This window comes from Abramis brama, assembly GCF_963993115.1.
Source record: "Abramis brama genome assembly, chromosome: 8".
Lineage (NCBI taxonomy): Eukaryota > Metazoa > Chordata > Actinopteri > Cypriniformes > Leuciscidae > Abramis > Abramis brama.
The window spans coordinates 7,253,429-7,273,010 of record NC_139970.1 but is presented as its reverse complement, the minus strand read 5'-3'; the positions used below and the strand labels follow the sequence as shown (position 1 = coordinate 7,273,010).

At 41.4% G+C, this 19,582-nt stretch overlaps 1 protein-coding gene across 4 annotated transcripts in view; it reads left to right on the top strand.

Moving 5' to 3' along the window:
- dip2a (disco-interacting protein 2 homolog A) overlaps positions 1–19,582 on the top strand; it is a gene marked incomplete at its 3' end in the record, with an annotated part of 163,199 nt that overhangs the window by 111,332 nt on the left and 32,285 nt on the right. For 3 of the 4 annotated variants that reach the window (XM_084123328.1, XM_084123327.1, XM_084123329.1), the window contains 6 exons: positions 4,078–4,209; positions 11,262–11,381; positions 15,315–15,512; positions 16,676–16,767; positions 17,766–17,876; positions 19,483–19,582. The exon at positions 19,483–19,582 is cut by the window's right edge and continues 24 nt beyond it. In XM_084123328.1, the coding sequence (XP_083979454.1) occupies positions 4,078–4,209; positions 11,262–11,381; positions 15,315–15,512; positions 16,676–16,767; positions 17,766–17,876; positions 19,483–19,582 (753 nt within the window). Of the gene's footprint in view, positions 1–4,077; positions 4,210–5,601; positions 5,635–11,261; positions 11,382–15,314; positions 15,513–16,675; positions 16,768–17,765; positions 17,877–19,482 lie in introns of all 4 variants that reach the window. The other variant, XM_084123326.1, reaches the window with a different exon arrangement.

Genomic DNA, 19,582 nt, shown 5'->3' with positions numbered 1-19,582 from the left:
TTTATGTAAATGCTAGGGTTGGTGATGTCACTAACCCGGGAGGAAGCTCTTGTAGTCTCTACCAGCCGTTTGTTGTAGTCCTTATAAAGTGATTTATTTAAAATAAAATATCTCCCTTTGCTTTGAACTTTCAGCGTTGTAACTTTGCAAATGTTGTTTATGCTCAAACAGCAACATTACACACTAACTAAAGTTAGAAAAGTGACATCACAATCAAACACCCCTTTATCACCGCTCGCTGTTCACGTGTCTTCTCGAACTGATAAAGATGTGTGGTGTCATTGGTGCTGCTGAAAGGTATAGTCCACATAGAAATGAATATACTGTCATTTACCGACTCGCACTCATGCCGTCCCGAACCTGTGTGATCTCAACAGTAGATGATTGGCAGACTCACAGTGAAAGTGAATAGAGACTGAGCCTGTCAAGACAAATGGCAGAACATCACTGTGATAGTGTTATAAGACTAGCCATAAGACTTGTGCCTGATGTTTCAGATCTTCTGAAGCCGTGCGATAGCTCTGAGTGAGGAACAGGTGGAGATGTGCACTAGATTTTCATTCTGCAAGGATGCATTAAATTGATCAAAAGTGACAGTAAAGACATTTATAATGTTACAAAAGATTATATTTCAAAGAAATGCTGTTCTTTTGAACTTTCTATTCATCAAACAATCTTGAAAAAATGTAAAAAGTTTTCCTCACAAATCTGAAGCAGCACGACTGTTTTCAACACTGATAATAATCATAAATAGTTCTTGATCATCAAATCATCATATCGCACTGATTTCTGAAGGATCATGTGACACTGAAGACTGGAGTAATGATGCTGGAAATTCAGCTTTGATCACAGGAATAAATTACACTTTAACATATATTCACATAGAAAACAGCTGATTTACATTATAACAATATTTCAAATTTTTACTGTATTTTGATCAAATAAATGCAGCTTTGGTGAGCAGAAGAGGCTTCTGAACAGTGGTGAAGTCTCGGCTGGTGAACTGTGTGTTTGTGTAACAGCTCACTGTCTTAAACACACAAGCACAGGTCCTGCATTCATCTCAATAGCTGGACATGCTAATGCTAACACACTGCACTTCACTGCTCTGCTGCTGATGATGATGATGATGATGATGATGATATCTCTGTTCTTGATGTCCTGTCTGCATGCTTGTGTGTCTCCTGCTGCTTCTGAGCTGTTTCCGCTGTGCTGGCACATCTTCAGAGTCTGTGCAGAGAAAGCCAGCGCTGGCCTCGTCTGACATGCTAACTGAGCAGGATTTAATAATCATAACCTTCGCTGTTAATAAACCCAGTTAAAGGAATATTATGTGCAATACTCACTCTCATATCGTCCCAAACATGATTTTCTTTCTTCAGTTAAGCACAGAAAGAGATGTTTTGTAATGTTTCTGCTGCTGTGAAAGTAAACGAGATACAAGAGAAAATACTCAATTTAACTCAACACAGCGCTATATTCAACACTGTAAAAACATTATTTTAACGCTAAAAGACTGTAAAAATGTGACATTAAACACCTGTTAATTGGCTAACAGTAAGTTCCTGTTCTATATATGGGGAAAAACTGTAATAGATCTAACCTTATATTTCATATCATTTTACAGTAAAATAATTTTTTACAATAACTGCGGCCAAATGGCATCTCACTGAAAGCTCATTTTTTTAAAGACTTAATTAGATTTTTTCCCACAGTTTTAGAGTAAAACCTGTTTTGGAAAATACATACTTCATATAAAAATGTAAAATAGAATTTTGGGCATTTTTAATTTTACATTTAAACAATAAGCATAAAATTATTTTTTAATCTTCTTTCACTTCAGCAATAATCTGCCAAGTGTCGTCTTTAAAAAGAGGCCAAACTGAAGTCTGTGATCCAAAAGTACCGTAAAATCCCCCAAAAATATAAAATATGAAATAAAAAAACATTATCGAACTAAAATCTAGTACAATCATTTGATTGAAATAATAATAATAATAAAAGAGATGATTTTTGACCTCCACGCGAGCAGCACCAGAGGGGTAAATGTACAGTTTTTGGAAATGAATAAGATCAAGTGTAAGTTTAACATTCCCATAATTCCCTGTGTGACTCTTCATTTGAATAACTATATCTCTTCTTAGTTTTTTGATATCAGTCATGTACATCAGGGTTCTTATGTTACATTATATGTTGTTAAATTAAAGTTTATTGCATTATTTTACGGTATATTATCTATATTAGTATTTACCTCAGCTTGTGGAAAAGCTACTTGTGATGAACTTTGATTTATTGTTGTCACGGTCATAACCCACACAAGAGAGAGACAAAGCAAACTCAAACACTGACAGAATCAAGCAGAATCAGGGAACAAAACACAGGAAACTAAGGCATGAAACACAATAAAAGTCCTCAAAAGAATCCTGACAAATGTTATTAATGTGGAATATTAACATTATTTCAGTTAATGAAATATACAGTCCTTTCCTCCACCAATTTTTTTTTTTTTTTTTTTTAGTTTAATCTGTAAAACTTCAAATGATGCTACCATATTTTTCACTGTAAAGTTCTTGCATCCACACCTGCCTGTCTTTATTTCATGGTGCTTTTTTTGCCGGTTTTGAGCTTGACATGATCCTCTAGTCACTGTTTGCTTTCAATGTATGAACAAGAACCGAATGAGACGTCTTTAAACGTACTCATGTAAGTTTTGAACGGCATGAGAGCGAGTAACATCATAATGGCAGAACACATTAACTTTACTCAGCTGCTCTTTACAGGGAACATTTGCGTTCCCACTATATCTCCTCCTCTTCTGTCGTCTCCTCCTCTTTCTTTCACCCTGTTTTTCCGCCTCTCTGCCCTTGAAGGCCGGTATCATGAAGCTGGCCCTGGGCATCGACTGTAAATAACCTCAGATTTCACACAGTGTCAGAGTCGCTCTGTGGATCCACTGTTCTGACGAACCCAGCCGCAAGAGCCGAGATTACACGCAGACCAGCTGCTGTTGGTTAATGGTGTATACAGCTCTTGTGTTGAGTGTGTAGAGTAAGATGGACAGTCAACAACACATGACACGAGTTAGGAAGAGAAACGACAGAGAAAGCAACAAAAACACAGTGATTCAGAACATATTTGATGTTTTGTTCCATGTGGAATTTTGGACCAATGATATTTCATGGCAGGTCAAATATGTATAATACACGCTAAAAGTATGTGCTTTGTTGATAATGGCAAAGTATATACTTTTTAGATGAATCTCACTCACTGTTAGGGTTGGGTATCGTTTCAATTTTAACGATTCCGATTCTTATCGATTCCTAATTTCGATTCCAATAAGGAAAAAAAAAACCCTTGGATATCATTCACTTAGTCTTATTGCAAAACATTTAATTGTGGCTGAATATCATGAACAGAAATCAATAGGCTGAATTTCAAGCATTAATAAAGACAAGTAAACACTCAGTAATTAAAAAAAGAACAAATAAAACATTAGCAATCTCAACAAATAGATACAACTGAACACATATAAGACTGAAATAAATAGTGTTTTAATATTTTCAGGTGTTCAGGTAGAGAAACTGTAATCAAATGTAAAATAACACTGCACTTTATAAATAAAGTATACATTACAAATATAGTTACAAGTTATTCAGTCAAGACCGAGTGAATGTCCTCTCTGTGTTCTGTTGTGTGATTAGTGTTATTATAGAGACGCTGCAGGAATATTAGTGCTGTCACTTTAAGAGTCTCCACTATAGTTACACACTCCTGCAGCTCTGAAAACAGCGTAGAACATTAAACCTTGCATGGTTTAAAATCACATTAAAAGCACTTTTTCTGTGCGCACGTGTCGGATGTGTGTGCAGCACATAAAACGTCTTATTGAAATGCTCACAAACGAGCAAGTATTCGATTCCCAACCCTACTCACTGTCATTTCACGCCACCCCACATCCTGCACTGCTTCTTAAATATATGATCAATATTATAATTTCTCATGGGTTTGATCACAGAACACCATGCATTGCTGTATCTTGACCTCCACTCACCTCTGACCTCTGACACCTCATGACAGACGGCCCCAGCGCGCCGCCGGACGTGACAGGCCTGTGGGAGCGCTCAGTGCATGAGGAGCGTCCACAGGGGGCGTCGGTGCGAGGGCTTCCCCGCGGACACACACACACCAGCGTCCTGGAGACCGCCGACGGTGAGCATCTTCCTGTCACACACACCTCTGTGTCCTGTCATCTCATCTCTCCACAGAGCTCTCTCTCTCTCTACTGCATACAGACACACTGAACACGGTGTTTTAGCTCTGGTCCAAAACCTCGGGATCTGATCACTCAGAAGTGACCGAGACTCGTCTCACACTTCATCCCAGTGCAGTTTGACTAATTCTAATGTTGCTAAGATACAGTATTAGAACAATATTCTAAAAAGAATTCCTGAAGTGCAGATTAATTGAAGGTCCCTTGTCAAGAAGTAGTGTAGTTCAAATGTTAAAAGTATATTTTTATTAGTGCTGGACAATGATTACTCACAAAAAAAAATTGTGTTTAATATGTATAAATTGCGAGTAACATGCAATGATGTGCCTGAAAACATTACATTCAGTTCACACTTAAGTATATTACTTTAAAGTATAGTATTTCAAAAGTAAGTACTCTTTTTAAAAGTATGCTGGAATGTACTTCGTTTTCACTAGGCGTAACATACTTATATGTACTCATACATATCTTTTAATTGAATCTGAATATCTTTATATGTGTGACTGTATACTTGAATGTTTGTACACTATGTGTCATTTTATGTTGCCTTGCACCTTTCGCCTTATCTTGGCCAGGTCGCGGTTGCAAATGAGAACTTGTTCTCAATCGATTAACCTGGTTAAATAAAGGTGAAATAAAAATAAAATAAATAAACTTAATTTCTAATTTCTGTCAATTTATCCCACATTCTGGATCTTCCTTTTTCACTCTAAAGCTGGAGGCTTTGTATCAGAGCTAATGAGATGCATTTACAGTTCATATCTACTGAAAAACTAGAGGGAGAGAGAGGCATATTTCTGGCTGTTGATTGGTCTGATCCTGCTTGCTCAAGCCAGATGTTATGATGTCATCAGCATGCTTTCTTTTTTGTGGGAATAATTCACTAAAAATGAAAATGCTGTCATCATCTCCTCACCCACATGTCTCTTTTCCACACCTTCAGACCTGGTGCTGATAATGTCATTAAGAACTGATGTGGTTTGATACCCGAGTCACCGTCCACTTTCATTATAGGAAAGAAACACCATGTTCCACTGAGGGGGAAATCATAAAGTGCTTTTTGAGCGTGTGTAGATGATGACTCACCGATTTTCATTTTTAGGTGTACTGTCCCTTTAAGACACAGAGCTGAACGTCCCAACAGGATCATGATTAACCTGCTTTTTTGTCCTCACTTGTACCAGTTGATGTGGTGTGTTAGTTCTTGGAAGGATGACTATGTGGTGATGATTTTCTTTATGTGTGAAGGGGGCTCAGTTTGCGAGGCCTCAGCTCTGTAGAAGCAGCGCTGTGATGAACACGCGTGTTTATTGAGGTTTTCTCTTCTTCAGGCACTGACAGGGGCGATGGGGAGGCCACGGATGGTATTTATACAAGTTTATTTCACTCTGCCCCTCCTCCTGGTGTCTCTGTGCATCTGTGTCTCAGCCGTGACCTCTGTGTTCGTTATGATCGCAAGAAAAATATTTCCTCCTACTGTGTCTCTTTTTGTCTTTTAATGTTGTTTATTCTTTCAAGGGCTTTTCACAGCATTCAGAATAGGTTTTGCAGTATGATTAATTGATTAATGATTAATACTAACCCTCAACCAAACCCTAACCCTATAGTACATGTTTTTAATTGATATTACTCAGTACTTAGATATATATATTAACACTGTAATAATGACACCTTAAAATAAAGTGTAACCCAAAACTCTTGTAAAAAAAAAAGTAGTACACTTTTATACTTTTTTTTTTTTGGTACATTTTATGGAAAATGTGAACTCTAATTAATGTTTCCAGACACTTAATTTTGAGTTTATTTTATTTGCCCCACTTAATTGTGACTCAAGTACATCTGGCAAGCATTTATGTTAAACATAAACATCATTTCTATTGAACTTGTATATCATGTATTTAAAGCCCCACTAGGTAGGAATTCCGTTTTGGTCAAACAACGATCCCTAGAGTCGCTGTGGACTACTTGTATTTAACGTTACTGTCGTAAATACCACTCACGCAGAGCAGTCTCTTCACTCACGGCCTGATCCCCTCCCCCCTGTATACCGGTCCCTGTTCAGTCGGATGGAAGCTGTAACGAGTGGAAATAAGGTGTGTCCCCTTTAAGAGCTGCGCGCGCCCTGTTTAACTGTCGGCAGTCTGTATTGTATGTGCGCCTCAAACACCCGTAAGCGGGTTGTTTCTGTTTGATGCTCATTCTTGTCCTTTTTTTGTCTATCAAGTAATGCTGTGGACGGTAGAACGTGTGACAGACACGAGTTCGATTGGGGAATAAACACAACGTGTTACAAATCGTCGGACATCGAACAAGCACAAGCTAGCCTCCGAAGATGTCTAAGTTACTAATCCATCAACAATAACGCCAGGTGCTTTTTAGCTCACACCAACGAGTGAAAGCTTGTCCGAGTGATATACAATATAAGCAATATACTTACAAGTCCAACAGCATGTGAGGACGTGTTGGGGGAAGTGAGGTAGCCTATGCCGTAAAGCAGTCGAATTTTGTAGTTCTTTTTGTGCTCGGGTTACCACCCGAACCCCGAAGTTTAAAAGTACGATTAAAACCGATACAGACCCCGTCAGGCTATGGCAGACGTGTCATTCAACCTATTGTAAGTCGATGTACCATCAAAACAGTCTTGGAAATATATTATGAAGGTTGAAAAGTTACCAGGTGCTGCTTTAAATACATGTTTAATTACACATTTGTAATGATGATGCAGTTTAGTACATTTAAAATATGTTAACTTCTGTAATTAACTGTAATATCAAATTTTGAACACAAAACAGTTAAAATTTTGTTAGTCAACACATCAAAATAAGTGTGCTTCTATGAAGCAAGACAAAAGATTAAACAATGATCTAAAATGTACTTTTAATAAACTTTTAATTTACAGTGCACTTTTAAAAAGTGTACTTAAGTGTGTTAAGAATCATAGTCACACTACACTTAAGTGGCCTTTTTTCATTAATATTATCTGCAAGTACAGTTTTTAAAATAAACTTTTAAACTTTGAAGTACACTACAAGTGCACATTCAATACAATACATTTTCACAAGGGAAAGCTAGTGTTTAAGTAAATGAATGATGAGATAATTTGGTTGTCTGTCAAATGGTTCTTAGTACACGTTAAATTATTGTGGCCATAAAATGGTAATACAGTAGTAGTCTTTATTTTCAAACTAACTAAAATCTTTACAAAACCAATATAAGCAGGAACAGAACAACCTAGAATATAGACAACGACAGACAAGGAAAAGACTGAAACACAGGGCTTAAATACACATCGTATAACATCAACGGGGTGGGAGGGTGGGCGGAGCCGGCAGTTCAGGGGCCCAGGGCGAATTGGCCTCCGTGGCCTTGACCCTTGGTACGTCCACTATGGCCCAACATTTTCTTGGGAGGAGCTAGGGGTTTATGGACTGGAGGCAAATTCTCTGGCGCGGCAGCGGCCATCTTGGTAGGGGGCTCAGTGGCGGTGGCCATCTTGGCAGGGGGCTCAGGCGTGGCGGTGGCCATCTTGGCAGAGGGCTCAGGCGTGGCGGCGGTCATCTTGGCAGGGGGCCATCTTGGCAGAGGGCTCAGGCGTGGCGGTGGTCATCTTGGCAGAGGGCTCAGGTGTGGCGGCGGTCATCTTGGCAGGTGGCTCAGGCGTGGCGGTGGCCCTCTTGGCAAGGGGCTCAGGCGTGGCGGTGGCCCTCTTGGCAGGGGGCTCAGGCGTGGCAGCGGTCATCTTGGCAGGGGGCTCAGGCATGGCCATCTTGGCAAGGGGTTCAGGCATTGTGGCGGCTATCTTGGCAGGTGGCTCAGGCGTGGCGTTGTCCCTCTTGGCAGGGAGCTCAGGCTTGGCAGCGGTCATCTTGGCAGGAGGCTCAGGCGTGGCAGTAGCCATCTTGGCAGGGGGCTCAGGCGTGGCAGTGGTCATCTTGGCAGAGGGCTCAGGCGTGGCAGGGTGGCCCTCTTGGCAGGGGGCTCAGGCTTGGCAGCGGTCATCTTGGCAGAGGGCTCAGGCGTGGCAGGGTGGCCCTCTTGGCAGGGAGCTCAGGCGTGGCAGTAGCCATCTTGGCAGGGGGCTCAGGCGTGGCAGTGGTCATCTTGGCAGAGGGCTCAGGCGTGGCAGGGTGGCCCTCTTGGCAGGGAGCTCAGGCTTGGCAGCGGTCATCTTGGCAGGAGGCTCAGGCGTGGCAGTAGCCATCTTGGCAGGGGGCTCAGGCGTGGCAGTGGTCATCTTGGCAGAGGGCTCAGGCGTGGCAGGGTGGCCCTCTTGGCAGGGGGCTCAGGCGTGGCTTACCCAGAGCAGGAAGCCTCCAGGGCAGAGCCGGCAGATCAGGGGCCCAGGGCGAATTGGCCTCCGTGGCCTTGACCCTTGGCACGTCCACTATGGCCCAACATTTTTTTGGGAGGAGCTAGGAGTTTATGGACTGGAGGCGAATTTTCTGGCACGGCAGCGGCCATCTTGGCAGAGGGCTCAGGCGTGGCAGTAGCCATCTTGGCAGGGAGCTCAGGCTTGGCAGCAGTCATCTTGGCAGGAGGCTCAGGCGTGGCAGTAGCCATCTTGGCAGGGGGCTCAGGCGTGGCAGCAGTCATCTTGGCAGAGGGCTCAGGCGTGGCGGTGGCCCTCTTGGCAAGGGGCTCAGGCGTGGCGGTGGCCCTCTTGGCAGGGGGCTCAGGTGTGGCGGCGGTCATCTTGGCAGGTGGCTCAGGTGTGGCGGTGGTCATCTTGGCAGGGGGCTCAGGCATGGCGGTGGCCCTCTTGGCAGGGAGCTCAGGCTTGGCAGCAGTCATCTTGGCAGGAGGCTCAGGCGTGGCAGTAGCCATCTTGGCAGGGGGCTCAGGCGTGGCAGCAGTCATCTTGGCAGAGGGCTCAGGCGTGGCGGGTGGCCCTCTTGGCAGGGGGCTCAGGCGTGGCTTACCCAGAGCAGGAAGCCTCCAGGGCAGAGCCGGCAGATCAGGGGCCCAGGGCGAATCGGCCTCCGTGGCCTTGACCCTTGCCACGTCCACTATGGCCCAACATTTTTTTGGGAGGAGCTAGGAGTTTATGGACTGGAGGCGAATTTTCTGGCGCGGAAGCGGCCATCTTGGTAGGGGGCTCAGGCGTGGTGGTGGCCATTTTTTGCAGAGGGCTCAGGCGTGGCAGTAGCCATCTTGGCAGAGGGCTCAGGCATGGCAGCGGTCATCTTGGCAGGGGGCTCAGGCGTGGCTTACCCAGAGCAGAAAGCCTCCAGGGCAGAGCCGGCAGATCAGGGGCCCAGGGCGAATTGGCCTCCGTGGCCTTGACCCTTGGCACGTCCACTATGGCCCAAAATTTTCTTGGGAGAAGCTAGGAGTTTATGGACTGGAGGCGAATTTTCTGGCGCGGCAGTGGCCATCTTGGTAGGGGGCTCAGGCATGGCGGTGACCATCTTGGCAGGGGGCTCAGCCGTGGCAGTGGCCATCTTAGCTGGGGGCTCAGGCGTCGCTGTGGCCATCTTGGCTGGTGGCTCAGGCGTGGCGGTGACCATCTTGGCAGGGGGCTCAGGCGTGGCAGTGGCCATCTTGGCTGGGGGCTCAGGCGTGGTGGTGGCCATCTTGGCAGGGGGCTCAGGCGTGGCAGTGGCCATCTTGGCAGGTGGCTCAGGTGTGGAGGCAGCCATCTTGGCAGGGGGCTCAGGCGTGGCGGCGGCCATCTTGGCAGAGGGCTCAGGCGTGGCGGCGGCCATCTTGGCAGAGGGCTCAGACGTGGCCATCTTGGCAGAGGGCTCAGGCATGGCGGCGGCCATCTTGGCAGAGGGCTCAGGCGTGGCTTACCCAGGGCAGGAAGCCTCCAGGGCGGAGCCGGCAGTTCAGGGACCCAGGGCGAATCCGTGGCCCTACAGGCAGGCAGGCAGGCAGACAGATTGATTGATTGATTGATTGACAGATAGACAGACAGACAGAGATAGACCGACCAACAGACAGATAGATAGATAAATAGATAGACAGACAGACAGATAGATAGATAGATAGATAGATAGACAGCGGCTGAGTCTCAGGTGTCTCATGGCAGAGAGTGTCTCAGTCATGTATATATACATGACACATCCTCTCTCTGTGAATCCACAGCCAGACGTTTGACAGAGAGATGAGCGGGTCGATTCATTGTGTGAAGATCGTTCGCTTCTGTTCTCTTCTCTCAATCGGGTGAAAGCCTGTGTTTCCCTGGATAGAAACATTTGATGGGTGATTCTGTTGTAAATCAGCTAAAATGTTCCTCAAACCTTTAAGATTTCTGTTCAATTTAACAACATTATTTTTCCACCATAAAGTTCAGAGAGCTTTTGTGGTGTTTCTGTGACATGTGGTGTAAATACTTTCCAAATTTCATGTACATTTCTTTACTAAATAATGTGATGCATCATGTCATTTGAAATTTGTCATGATTTGAATGATGAATTGCATTAATGAATGATGCATTAATTGTACTTAATTGTTACATTATTTATTTAATTTGCCTCTTTGCTTTTTATGATAAATCCCAATGTATTATTTATTTATTTATTTTCATTTTATGTACAAAAAAATATTTTGTATACGAGGAATTGCTCAGACACGGTTTGCAACAATTAATAGAATCACCCTAGTGCTCTTGTGATATTGTTGACTTATTAATTTCATCTTTTGTCCCTGTGTTTCATGTGAATGGAGTCTAGTCTATGTGAACTGTAATAATCGTGAAGCATATAGTGAAGGCTCTTCCAGCAGAAAGCTCATGAATGGCTGATGAGATGGGTATTGTTGCTAGGCAGCACAAGTCCGGCTGCCTCAATCAGAGTCCAGCAGTCTCTGATGCGCTGGGTCAGGTGTCTCTACTGAGCGCGCTCAGTACCATCTCAACCAACCCCATGGGCATCCAGCCTTACACTGACTGACAGGCTGTTGTGTGAAACTGTCCTTTCACACTGACCTTTCATCTCAGCTCTCTCCCTCTCTCTGTCCCGTCTTCTCCTGACACTATCTCTGTCTAAAGGCGTTCCAGTCAACAGTCGAGTGTCCTCCAAGATCCAGCAGCTCCTAAACACGCTGAAAAGACCAAAGAGACCCCCTTTACGAGAGTTCTTTGTTGATGATTTTGAGGAGCTTTTGGACGGTAGGTTCATAACACTTCAGTCATGAAACTCTAGATCGGTTCTTTACGTGTGATCTGCTAGCAATCACATAATTTGCTACATGGCACAAGCTGATTGGCCTCTGATCCTGCAGCCAGTGAGATTGCTTGCTCCACATTTGAATAGTCTGATTCAGTGTTTGCTGTAGGCTAGTCTTCCTCTGAACCCCTCCACCTCCCCAGCTCCACCTGCCTAGATCTGCTACAGGATTTATGTGTCTATTTATGCAGCATCAGCAGATCTTTCATGCTCAAAGCAGCGTCTGTGGATCTACTAGCAGTAGCAAGAGCATACTTGATTTGCAGCCACATAGAATTGTGCTAAAAAATACTCACAACACCTTAGCAACTGCTTAGCATCGTGATAGTGAGATTTACATGACCAGTCGCCACTTACATGTTCTTCAGAGAAAGTAAAAAATCTTTTTTTAGTACCTTTATACTAAACCTTTATCTTTACCTTTATAACTCAGGTTGTGTCTCGTGCTCAAGCCCTCTATCACAGACAGCAGGCTAATGATAATTACTTTCATTTTATATGAAAGAATGAACTTGTGAATTGGCATTTACACTTAGATTGAATAGGTGTCTCTGAAATCTTTGCTCATAACCTTTTGTGATTTTGCCAAAAAAAAAAAAATGAAAGAAGCTACTGACCCAGGAGACAGCATATTTGAATAAGGCTATTAAAGTTATTTCTACCTAATGTGTGTGTGTGAGGGATTGAATGCACCTGAAAAAAGCTTCATGGTTTTCTTGTTTAGCACCAACATCATCTGTTTTATTATCGGACTGGTTCAGTCACAATTCTTTGATTCTCCTAGTATAGTTATATATAGGTCTATTACAAAACATTCACATATACACTACCATTCGAAAACTGGGGTCTGTAAGAGTTTTTTGTAAAGAAAGACAGGAAAGTAAGAAAGATTGAAAAAAAAGAAAAAAGGAAACTTTTATTCAGCAAGGAGGCATTCAATTTAGCAAAAAGTGACAGTAAAGACCTTTACATTGTTGCAATTTTTTTATTTTTTTATTAATGCTGTTCTTTTGAACTTTCTATTCATCAAACAATCCTGGAAAAAAATGTATAACGTTTTCCACACAAATGTGGATCAGCACAACTGTTTTCAACATTAATAATAATCATAAATAGTTCTTGATCATCAAATCATCATATCAAAATGATTTCTGAAGGATCATGTGACACTGGAGTAATGAAGCTGAAAATTAATTGATAACTGGAATAAATTACACTTTACTATATATTCACACAGGAAACAGCTGATTTAAAGGCAGAGCCTATTTGTACTAAATGAAAATAGTGGCAGATATTATTTGCACCTCAGTGTATTGTAGTATACCTTATAAAACAGTATGCAATAATAATATTTTCAGTGTATGTGATTTTATTTATTAAAATCATAAATTGATGCTGCCTGGGACATTACTTGTCTGTGTCCCTAAAGCCCATCCCTACACGACCCCTCACACTACTGATAAACACTTCATTCCCACCATTAAATACCTGTATAGGCACTTTCTATTCAGTCTCACTTGCTATACAGTATAATCCAAAAGACTAGAGGAAAGTTATGCAAATGGAGTTTTAATGATCAGAGTAACACACTAGTTTACCACATCAACACAAGACAAAGGACTGAAGAAACTGAGGGCTTAAATACCCAGGGACGGTAATCAACAGAACAATGGACAGGTGAGCACTAATCAGTAACCATAGTAACAAACAAGCGGCGGGAAAACTGATAACAAAGAAAACTAGGTCAAACCAAAACACAGGAACAAGAATTCAGACAAAACAGATCATACATGTGACACCATCCACTTTTCAAACACTTTCTTAATTATTATTTAACCAATCGATGGAATGATCTCCAATGGAAAGAGATTTGAACTCAGGTTGGTTGTGTATACACTACACCCGCCTTACTCTCCACGCCACTACTCTAATTACAGTGGATTTCTGTAGTCATTTAATGTGTCTCAGTCAGACAGATAGTGTAAATAGCCGCTGCCAACAACACTTAAGTCCATTACTCAGAAAATGAATGAGATTTTTATTACATGCTAAAACACTCTTCATGTCTGTATCCATCAGAAATGAGCCTTTATAACTAATACAGGTTTTGTTTTGAATGTTTATTTACCCATACGACCAGATTTTAGTATGCCATACCATATCAATTTCTCCAGCCTCTTCTGTGGCCAGTCTCCAGCACAGTCATCCGCAAACTATTTGAGGGTTTTTAAAGGGATTAAAAATAATTGAGAATCCCTGCATCAATCTCACCTTCCCCTTTTCTCCCTCTTTGTTCACTCAACCCTTTCTTACCTTTCTGAGAAATACACTTTTTATATTCTGTTAGCAGCAGCATCTTCCCTTTATATTCTCTCTCTGTTTTTATTTCTCTTTCTGTTTCAGGCACACAAAATCAATCAAATCTATTTAAAGCCGTGTCACATCTCATCTTCAGGACGTATAAGTCACCCTGAGACGAATCGGTGTTTAGTGACTTTTAAAATCACTCTCACACATAAACTCTGTTAGTGAGCGGATTTCAGTGTCCATCAGGAAACCTTATAGACTGATTTTGATTTTGACATCAGTGTGTTACTCTAATACAATACAATAAAAAAAATACATATAGGAGAACATTTCTGATTTAATTTACACTGACTGAACCTCTTAGTATTAATAACTATGCATTTATTTATAATCGACATTCATCTTTAGCTTTGTCCACCATCTTGTATTTCCATTTTCACAGAGCTTGTCTCATCTATCTCTACCTCCATCCTCATCATATTTCTCTCCCCTCTTGGGATACATATAGTCTCATATACTAGTGTGTTGTGATTGGTCGAGCACTAACTAACTCAACCAGGCCCCGCCCCTTTATTTATTATTATTTAAATGAGGAATGTTCGTTCCCGGAAGAAAACTCAAGACTACAATGGAGGCGTTTCAGGGACTTCAGAAACACTGACACTGATATAGAGAATAACTCTCGCTGGAGGGAAAAACGCACTATAGCTTCAAAGGGGACATATGATGAAAATCTGACTTTCCCGTGTTTCAGTGCTATAATCAGGTCTCCAGTGCTTCTACCAACCCAGAAAACATGAACAGTGAAACCCAGTAACTTTGTTTTGTTAAGCCTTTCTCTGCAAACATGTCAAAAAACAAGCCGATCAGATTTCACTCCCCTTCTGACGTATGAAGAGGATCTTATTATAATATTACCATTATTAATCTGCACGTTTACACACACCAGCCGACATTTGCTTTCACAAGCGACAGTGTAACCAGTTCTAGCGCAATGGCAAAAGATCCAGCCTCAGATGAGACAAGAGAGCAGTGGATTCATTTTATTTTCAACAGAAATACCCCAGAAACAGATGAATCTTTGTAACTCCACAACAACTAAAAATTTTATAAATGTATCCTCTAAGCATTCAGAAACGTCCAGGTGTGTGTAAAAGTGAAAGAGTCTCTGTAAAGCTGCACTCGCTAGTACTGGTTATTCTGAGACTGGATGAGTGAGATTGGTGTGTTTTATTGCTGGAGTTCTGAAGCTCGTGTAAAGGCTCCGCCCTCTTCTGAACGGAGGCGGAGCAACAGCTCATTTGCATTTAAAGGGACACACACAAACGGGCAAATGATCTGGGGGATTTTGAGCTGAAATTTCACAGACGCATTCTGGGGACACCATAGATTTATATTACATCTTGTGAAAAGCGGCATCATATGTCACCTTTAAGAAATGATTTCACAAACAGAATTTGTTTAGACATGGTCTCTCACAGATGTTATAATTTGATTATTTGCGTAAAGCAATAGCTTTATATTAGTGACTATATGCTTTGTCGTATATTTGTCCCTGTATATTACAGTCCAGCATCCAGACCCGAACCAGCCCAAGCCTGAGGGGGGTGAGATGCGAGCGCTGAACGGGGATCCGCTCGGTGTGATCACCAACTGGCCTCCGTCACTGCTGGCCTCTCTACAGCGCTGGGGAAACACACATCCCAAGAGCCCCTGCCTCACGGCTCTGGACAACACCGGCAAACCCGTCTACACACTCACATACGGTACGCCTGTGGAACGTCCCGCTCAACTCAAGCCAGTCATTTACTTCAGAGTGCTTTCACAAACAGTTTACTCAAGACTCTGCTCGTCTTTCTTGAACTAGACTCACTGGTAACGCATTTGTAATTTTTAGTTCATGTTCAACATCTGGCTAATATACCCTTGTGAAAAAAGAAGTGCGCTCAATTGCACTGAATGTGCACTCATAGTGTACTTCAAATCTTAAATGTACATTTTTCTTCTGCAATTGTACTTTGTAAATTGGCCACTTAAGTGCACTTAGAGCTCACTTTCAGGACTCTTTCTTAACACACTTAAGTACACTTTTAAAAAGTGCACTGTAATGTCAAATTAAAATCTTTAATTTAAAGTAGAGTAACACTTACTTACAAGTACACGGTAACACTTTATTTTTGTGTCCTTTTTACATATTTTACATGTACTTACCACAGTATTAACAGACAACAAATTATGCATAATAACATGCAACTAACCCTCAACCAAACCCTAAACCTATAGTAAATACATGTTATTAATTAATATTACTCAGTACTTTTATGCATAACTACCCTGAAACAATGACACCTTAAGATAAAGTGTAACCAAGTACACTTATTTTGATGTGTTGACTAACATACTAAAGCACATGTGAAGTAGTTTTACTGTAGTGTGTAATTCGATATTACATGTAAAGTTCATTTATTTTAAATGTAAATTGCAACTTCATTACAAATGTGTAATTACTAATATATACAAGTTCAATAGAAATGACACAAGTATATTTTAGTTTATCGTAAATGCTTGTCAGTAACTTTAACCATAATTCAAAGACAATAGAAGTAATTATGAAATGACATTTAAAGATGTACTTAAGTCCTACTGAAGTGGGTCAAAAACACTCTAAAGTTCAGCCGATTGCATTTAATCGAAGTTTAAACTATAATACGTTTAATTTAATTGCAATTACAACATTGCATTCAGATCCCGCTGAAGTATATTCTTTTAAAGTACATTATTTCCATAATAAGTACTCTTCTCAAAAGTATGCTTCTGTTTAATCCTGTATATTTGCACTGTTTTACTGGTAATGGTGAATGAACTCTTATTGATCAGTGAACAGAGAGCGCAGGAGTGAATGTGTGTGTGTGTAATCATGTTTTCACAGGGAAGTTGTGGACGCGGAGTCAGAAACTTGCGTTTACGCTGCTGAATAAACTGAGCAGCAGGAATGAGCCACTGCTGCGGCCCGGAGACAGAGTGAGTGTGTTCATCACGATCAGACATTCTCTTATGTTGTCTTTTATTTTGAAATTGTGTCCCGTCTCCTTTTGGTTTTCTGAGGCGCTAGAGGACTGTTACTCACCCAACACATGTCCAGCATAATTTCATTCCCGTTCACCCTCTATCAAAAACATAGCATGTTGCTCTAATTAAACAAGTGTTTTCTAGCTACTTAGGTAAGCTAGTAGGCTAAGATGTTAGCTTTCTAGCTAGATATGTTTAGTTTTACCCTTTTTAGTTTTAATAATAACGTAATACATCATTTAAAGGAACAATATGTAAGATTTTTGTTTTAAAATATCTAAAAACCACTAGAACAGTATTATATATTTAGTTGACTTGTGTACCCCAAGTGTTTCCAACAATGTTTAAATCCAGAGAAATCTGCTGTTTTAACCAGTGTAACGGTTCAGGGAAGGAGGAGGCAGGTGTTAAAGGCAACTTTAATTGTAAAATAAGCATAACTGCGGCATATAAGCATAATAAAAACAGCCAGGTGAAATGTCCTCTCGGCTGCCCTGCTTCATACCACAGTAATACTGTAATACATTCGCTCATCTATGAACATGATTTCTGCCTGAGTCCCGTCGGATTGCTGTCCATCAGCTGTGGAGATGAAGACAACAACTCCCATGATTCCACACTCATTCACAGAGTCATCAAGCTACACTTTTGTTATTGTTTTGAGTTAGCGACCTCTAGTGGTGAAACTTACATACTGCGCCTTTAATGTCTGAAAAATTATAAAATGATCAAAATAATAAAATATGAAAAAAATACTGAAAATGTACAAATAAAAGCTACTTTATAATACATGTTATAATATTATAATACTAGAGTAACACTTAGTGACACACCCAAATGATGGATGCTACAGGTTCAGAATAAAGACAGGAAAAAACAGGATGATAAACAACATTAACACAAGCAGTTTAATGCAGTTTTCCCATAAATCTATTGCTCTGTCTCCACAGGTTGCACTTGTGTTCCCGAACAATGATCCGGTGATGTTTATGGTGGCGTTTTACGGATGTCTGCTGGCAGAGCTGGTGCCGGTGCCCATAGAGGTGCCACTCACACGAAAGGTGTTGATCAGCACACACACACACACACACACACACACAACACTATCACTAGAGCCAGATAATACACCATAGGACACCCTGATGTCCTCATATCACACTCATTATTATCCTTACCAAAACTGGAAACACAATTGGTATAAGCATTAAAAAAAAAACATGTTGCTAGTCAAATTATCATGTTGCTGTAACCCTCTTCCTTCCCTCGGGTCATGTTGACCCGAAAACATTTAAAAATTGAGTGTTCAACAGAGCGGTCCAAGACCCTAGGACTTTAGTTTTTTTTCTTTCAGAAGTTGTTGACTCTTGAGTTTTGTGGTTGAATTTTAAAAAGTAACAAATCCTTCGCTCACGGGTCAATTTGACCCCCTTAGGAATGAATGGAATGCGAGGAATGCTTCAGTACACATAGAAACACCTAAAAATCCTCAAAACTCAAACTAAAAATAAATAATTGTATAATGTCTCCATGTGTTTCTGAATGCACGGACTTTAGGACCCAGCGGAACAGCTCTAACAGCCGCTATAAGGCCATCTAGTGGCAAGACTCATGAAATATCATGTTATATTATTTTTTTCCCACAAGAGGTCGGCAAAGACTCCCACTGTAAGATCATTTCAGCTGAATTACAAGGTTTAGGCATGAAATTAAATTATATTAAATATTTTGAATTTAAAATGAAAGAATGTGAGGAATGTGCTTAAATTACAATAAATAAAATAAAAAATAATATCCCAAAAAATTGCATTAAAAATAGAAAAAGTATTATCAAAATGAAATAAAATCAGGAAAAGTTGTCTAGGAAAAAAAGTTATAATTTTAGGGCTTTGGAGGGAAGACCCCCCTTTAAGAGTGTTACAGACCGCGAGGGAAGGATAAGGGTAAAGACGCACTGATGCTGTGAGCCTGAATAAGCGCTCACTCAGACCCGGGGTCTCATCATCACTCAGATCATCACTCAGACCCCGGGTCTCATCATCACTCAGACCTCGGGTCTCATCATCACTCAGATCATCACTCAGACCCGGGGTCTCATCATCACTCAGATCATCACTCAGACCCCGGGTCTCATCATCACTCAGACCTCGGGTCTCATCATCACTCAGATCATCACTCAGACGTCGGGTCTGCTCTCCTGTAATGATCTGAGTGTGTGAAGATCTCATCAGCTCTCTCTGTGTGCTCTGATTAATAGAGCTGATGTTCCTGATGGAGACCGCTAATGCTTGCAAATCAAGCGCACAATAACAATTCAATTCTATTTGTCATTCAACTGTACAGTTAGAGTGCACATATGAACAAAATTCTGTTCCACTGGCTCATAAAAATATAAAAATATTTTAAAAAAAATGCTACAACGTGCATTAATATAACACTAAAAAGAGTTTGACAGCAGCATATAAATAATGATATTGCACATGGTAAGTGAGTACAGTTATTCCACATTATAAATAAATACTATTATTGCAATAACCCAGTCCAGTTCACATGAGGCTCATATAGTGGTTAGGGGATTATTTTGAGAGAGAGAGAGTGAGTTTTTGAGTTCACACAGACAGAGAGAGAGTGTGAGTGCTGTGTGAGTGACTGTCTCTCGCCCCTGCTCAGGACGCCGGCGGGCAGCAGGTGGGCTTTCTGCTGGGCAGCTGCGGGGTCACACTGGCTCTGACCACTGATGCCTGTCAGAAGGGCCTTCCTAAAGCTCAGA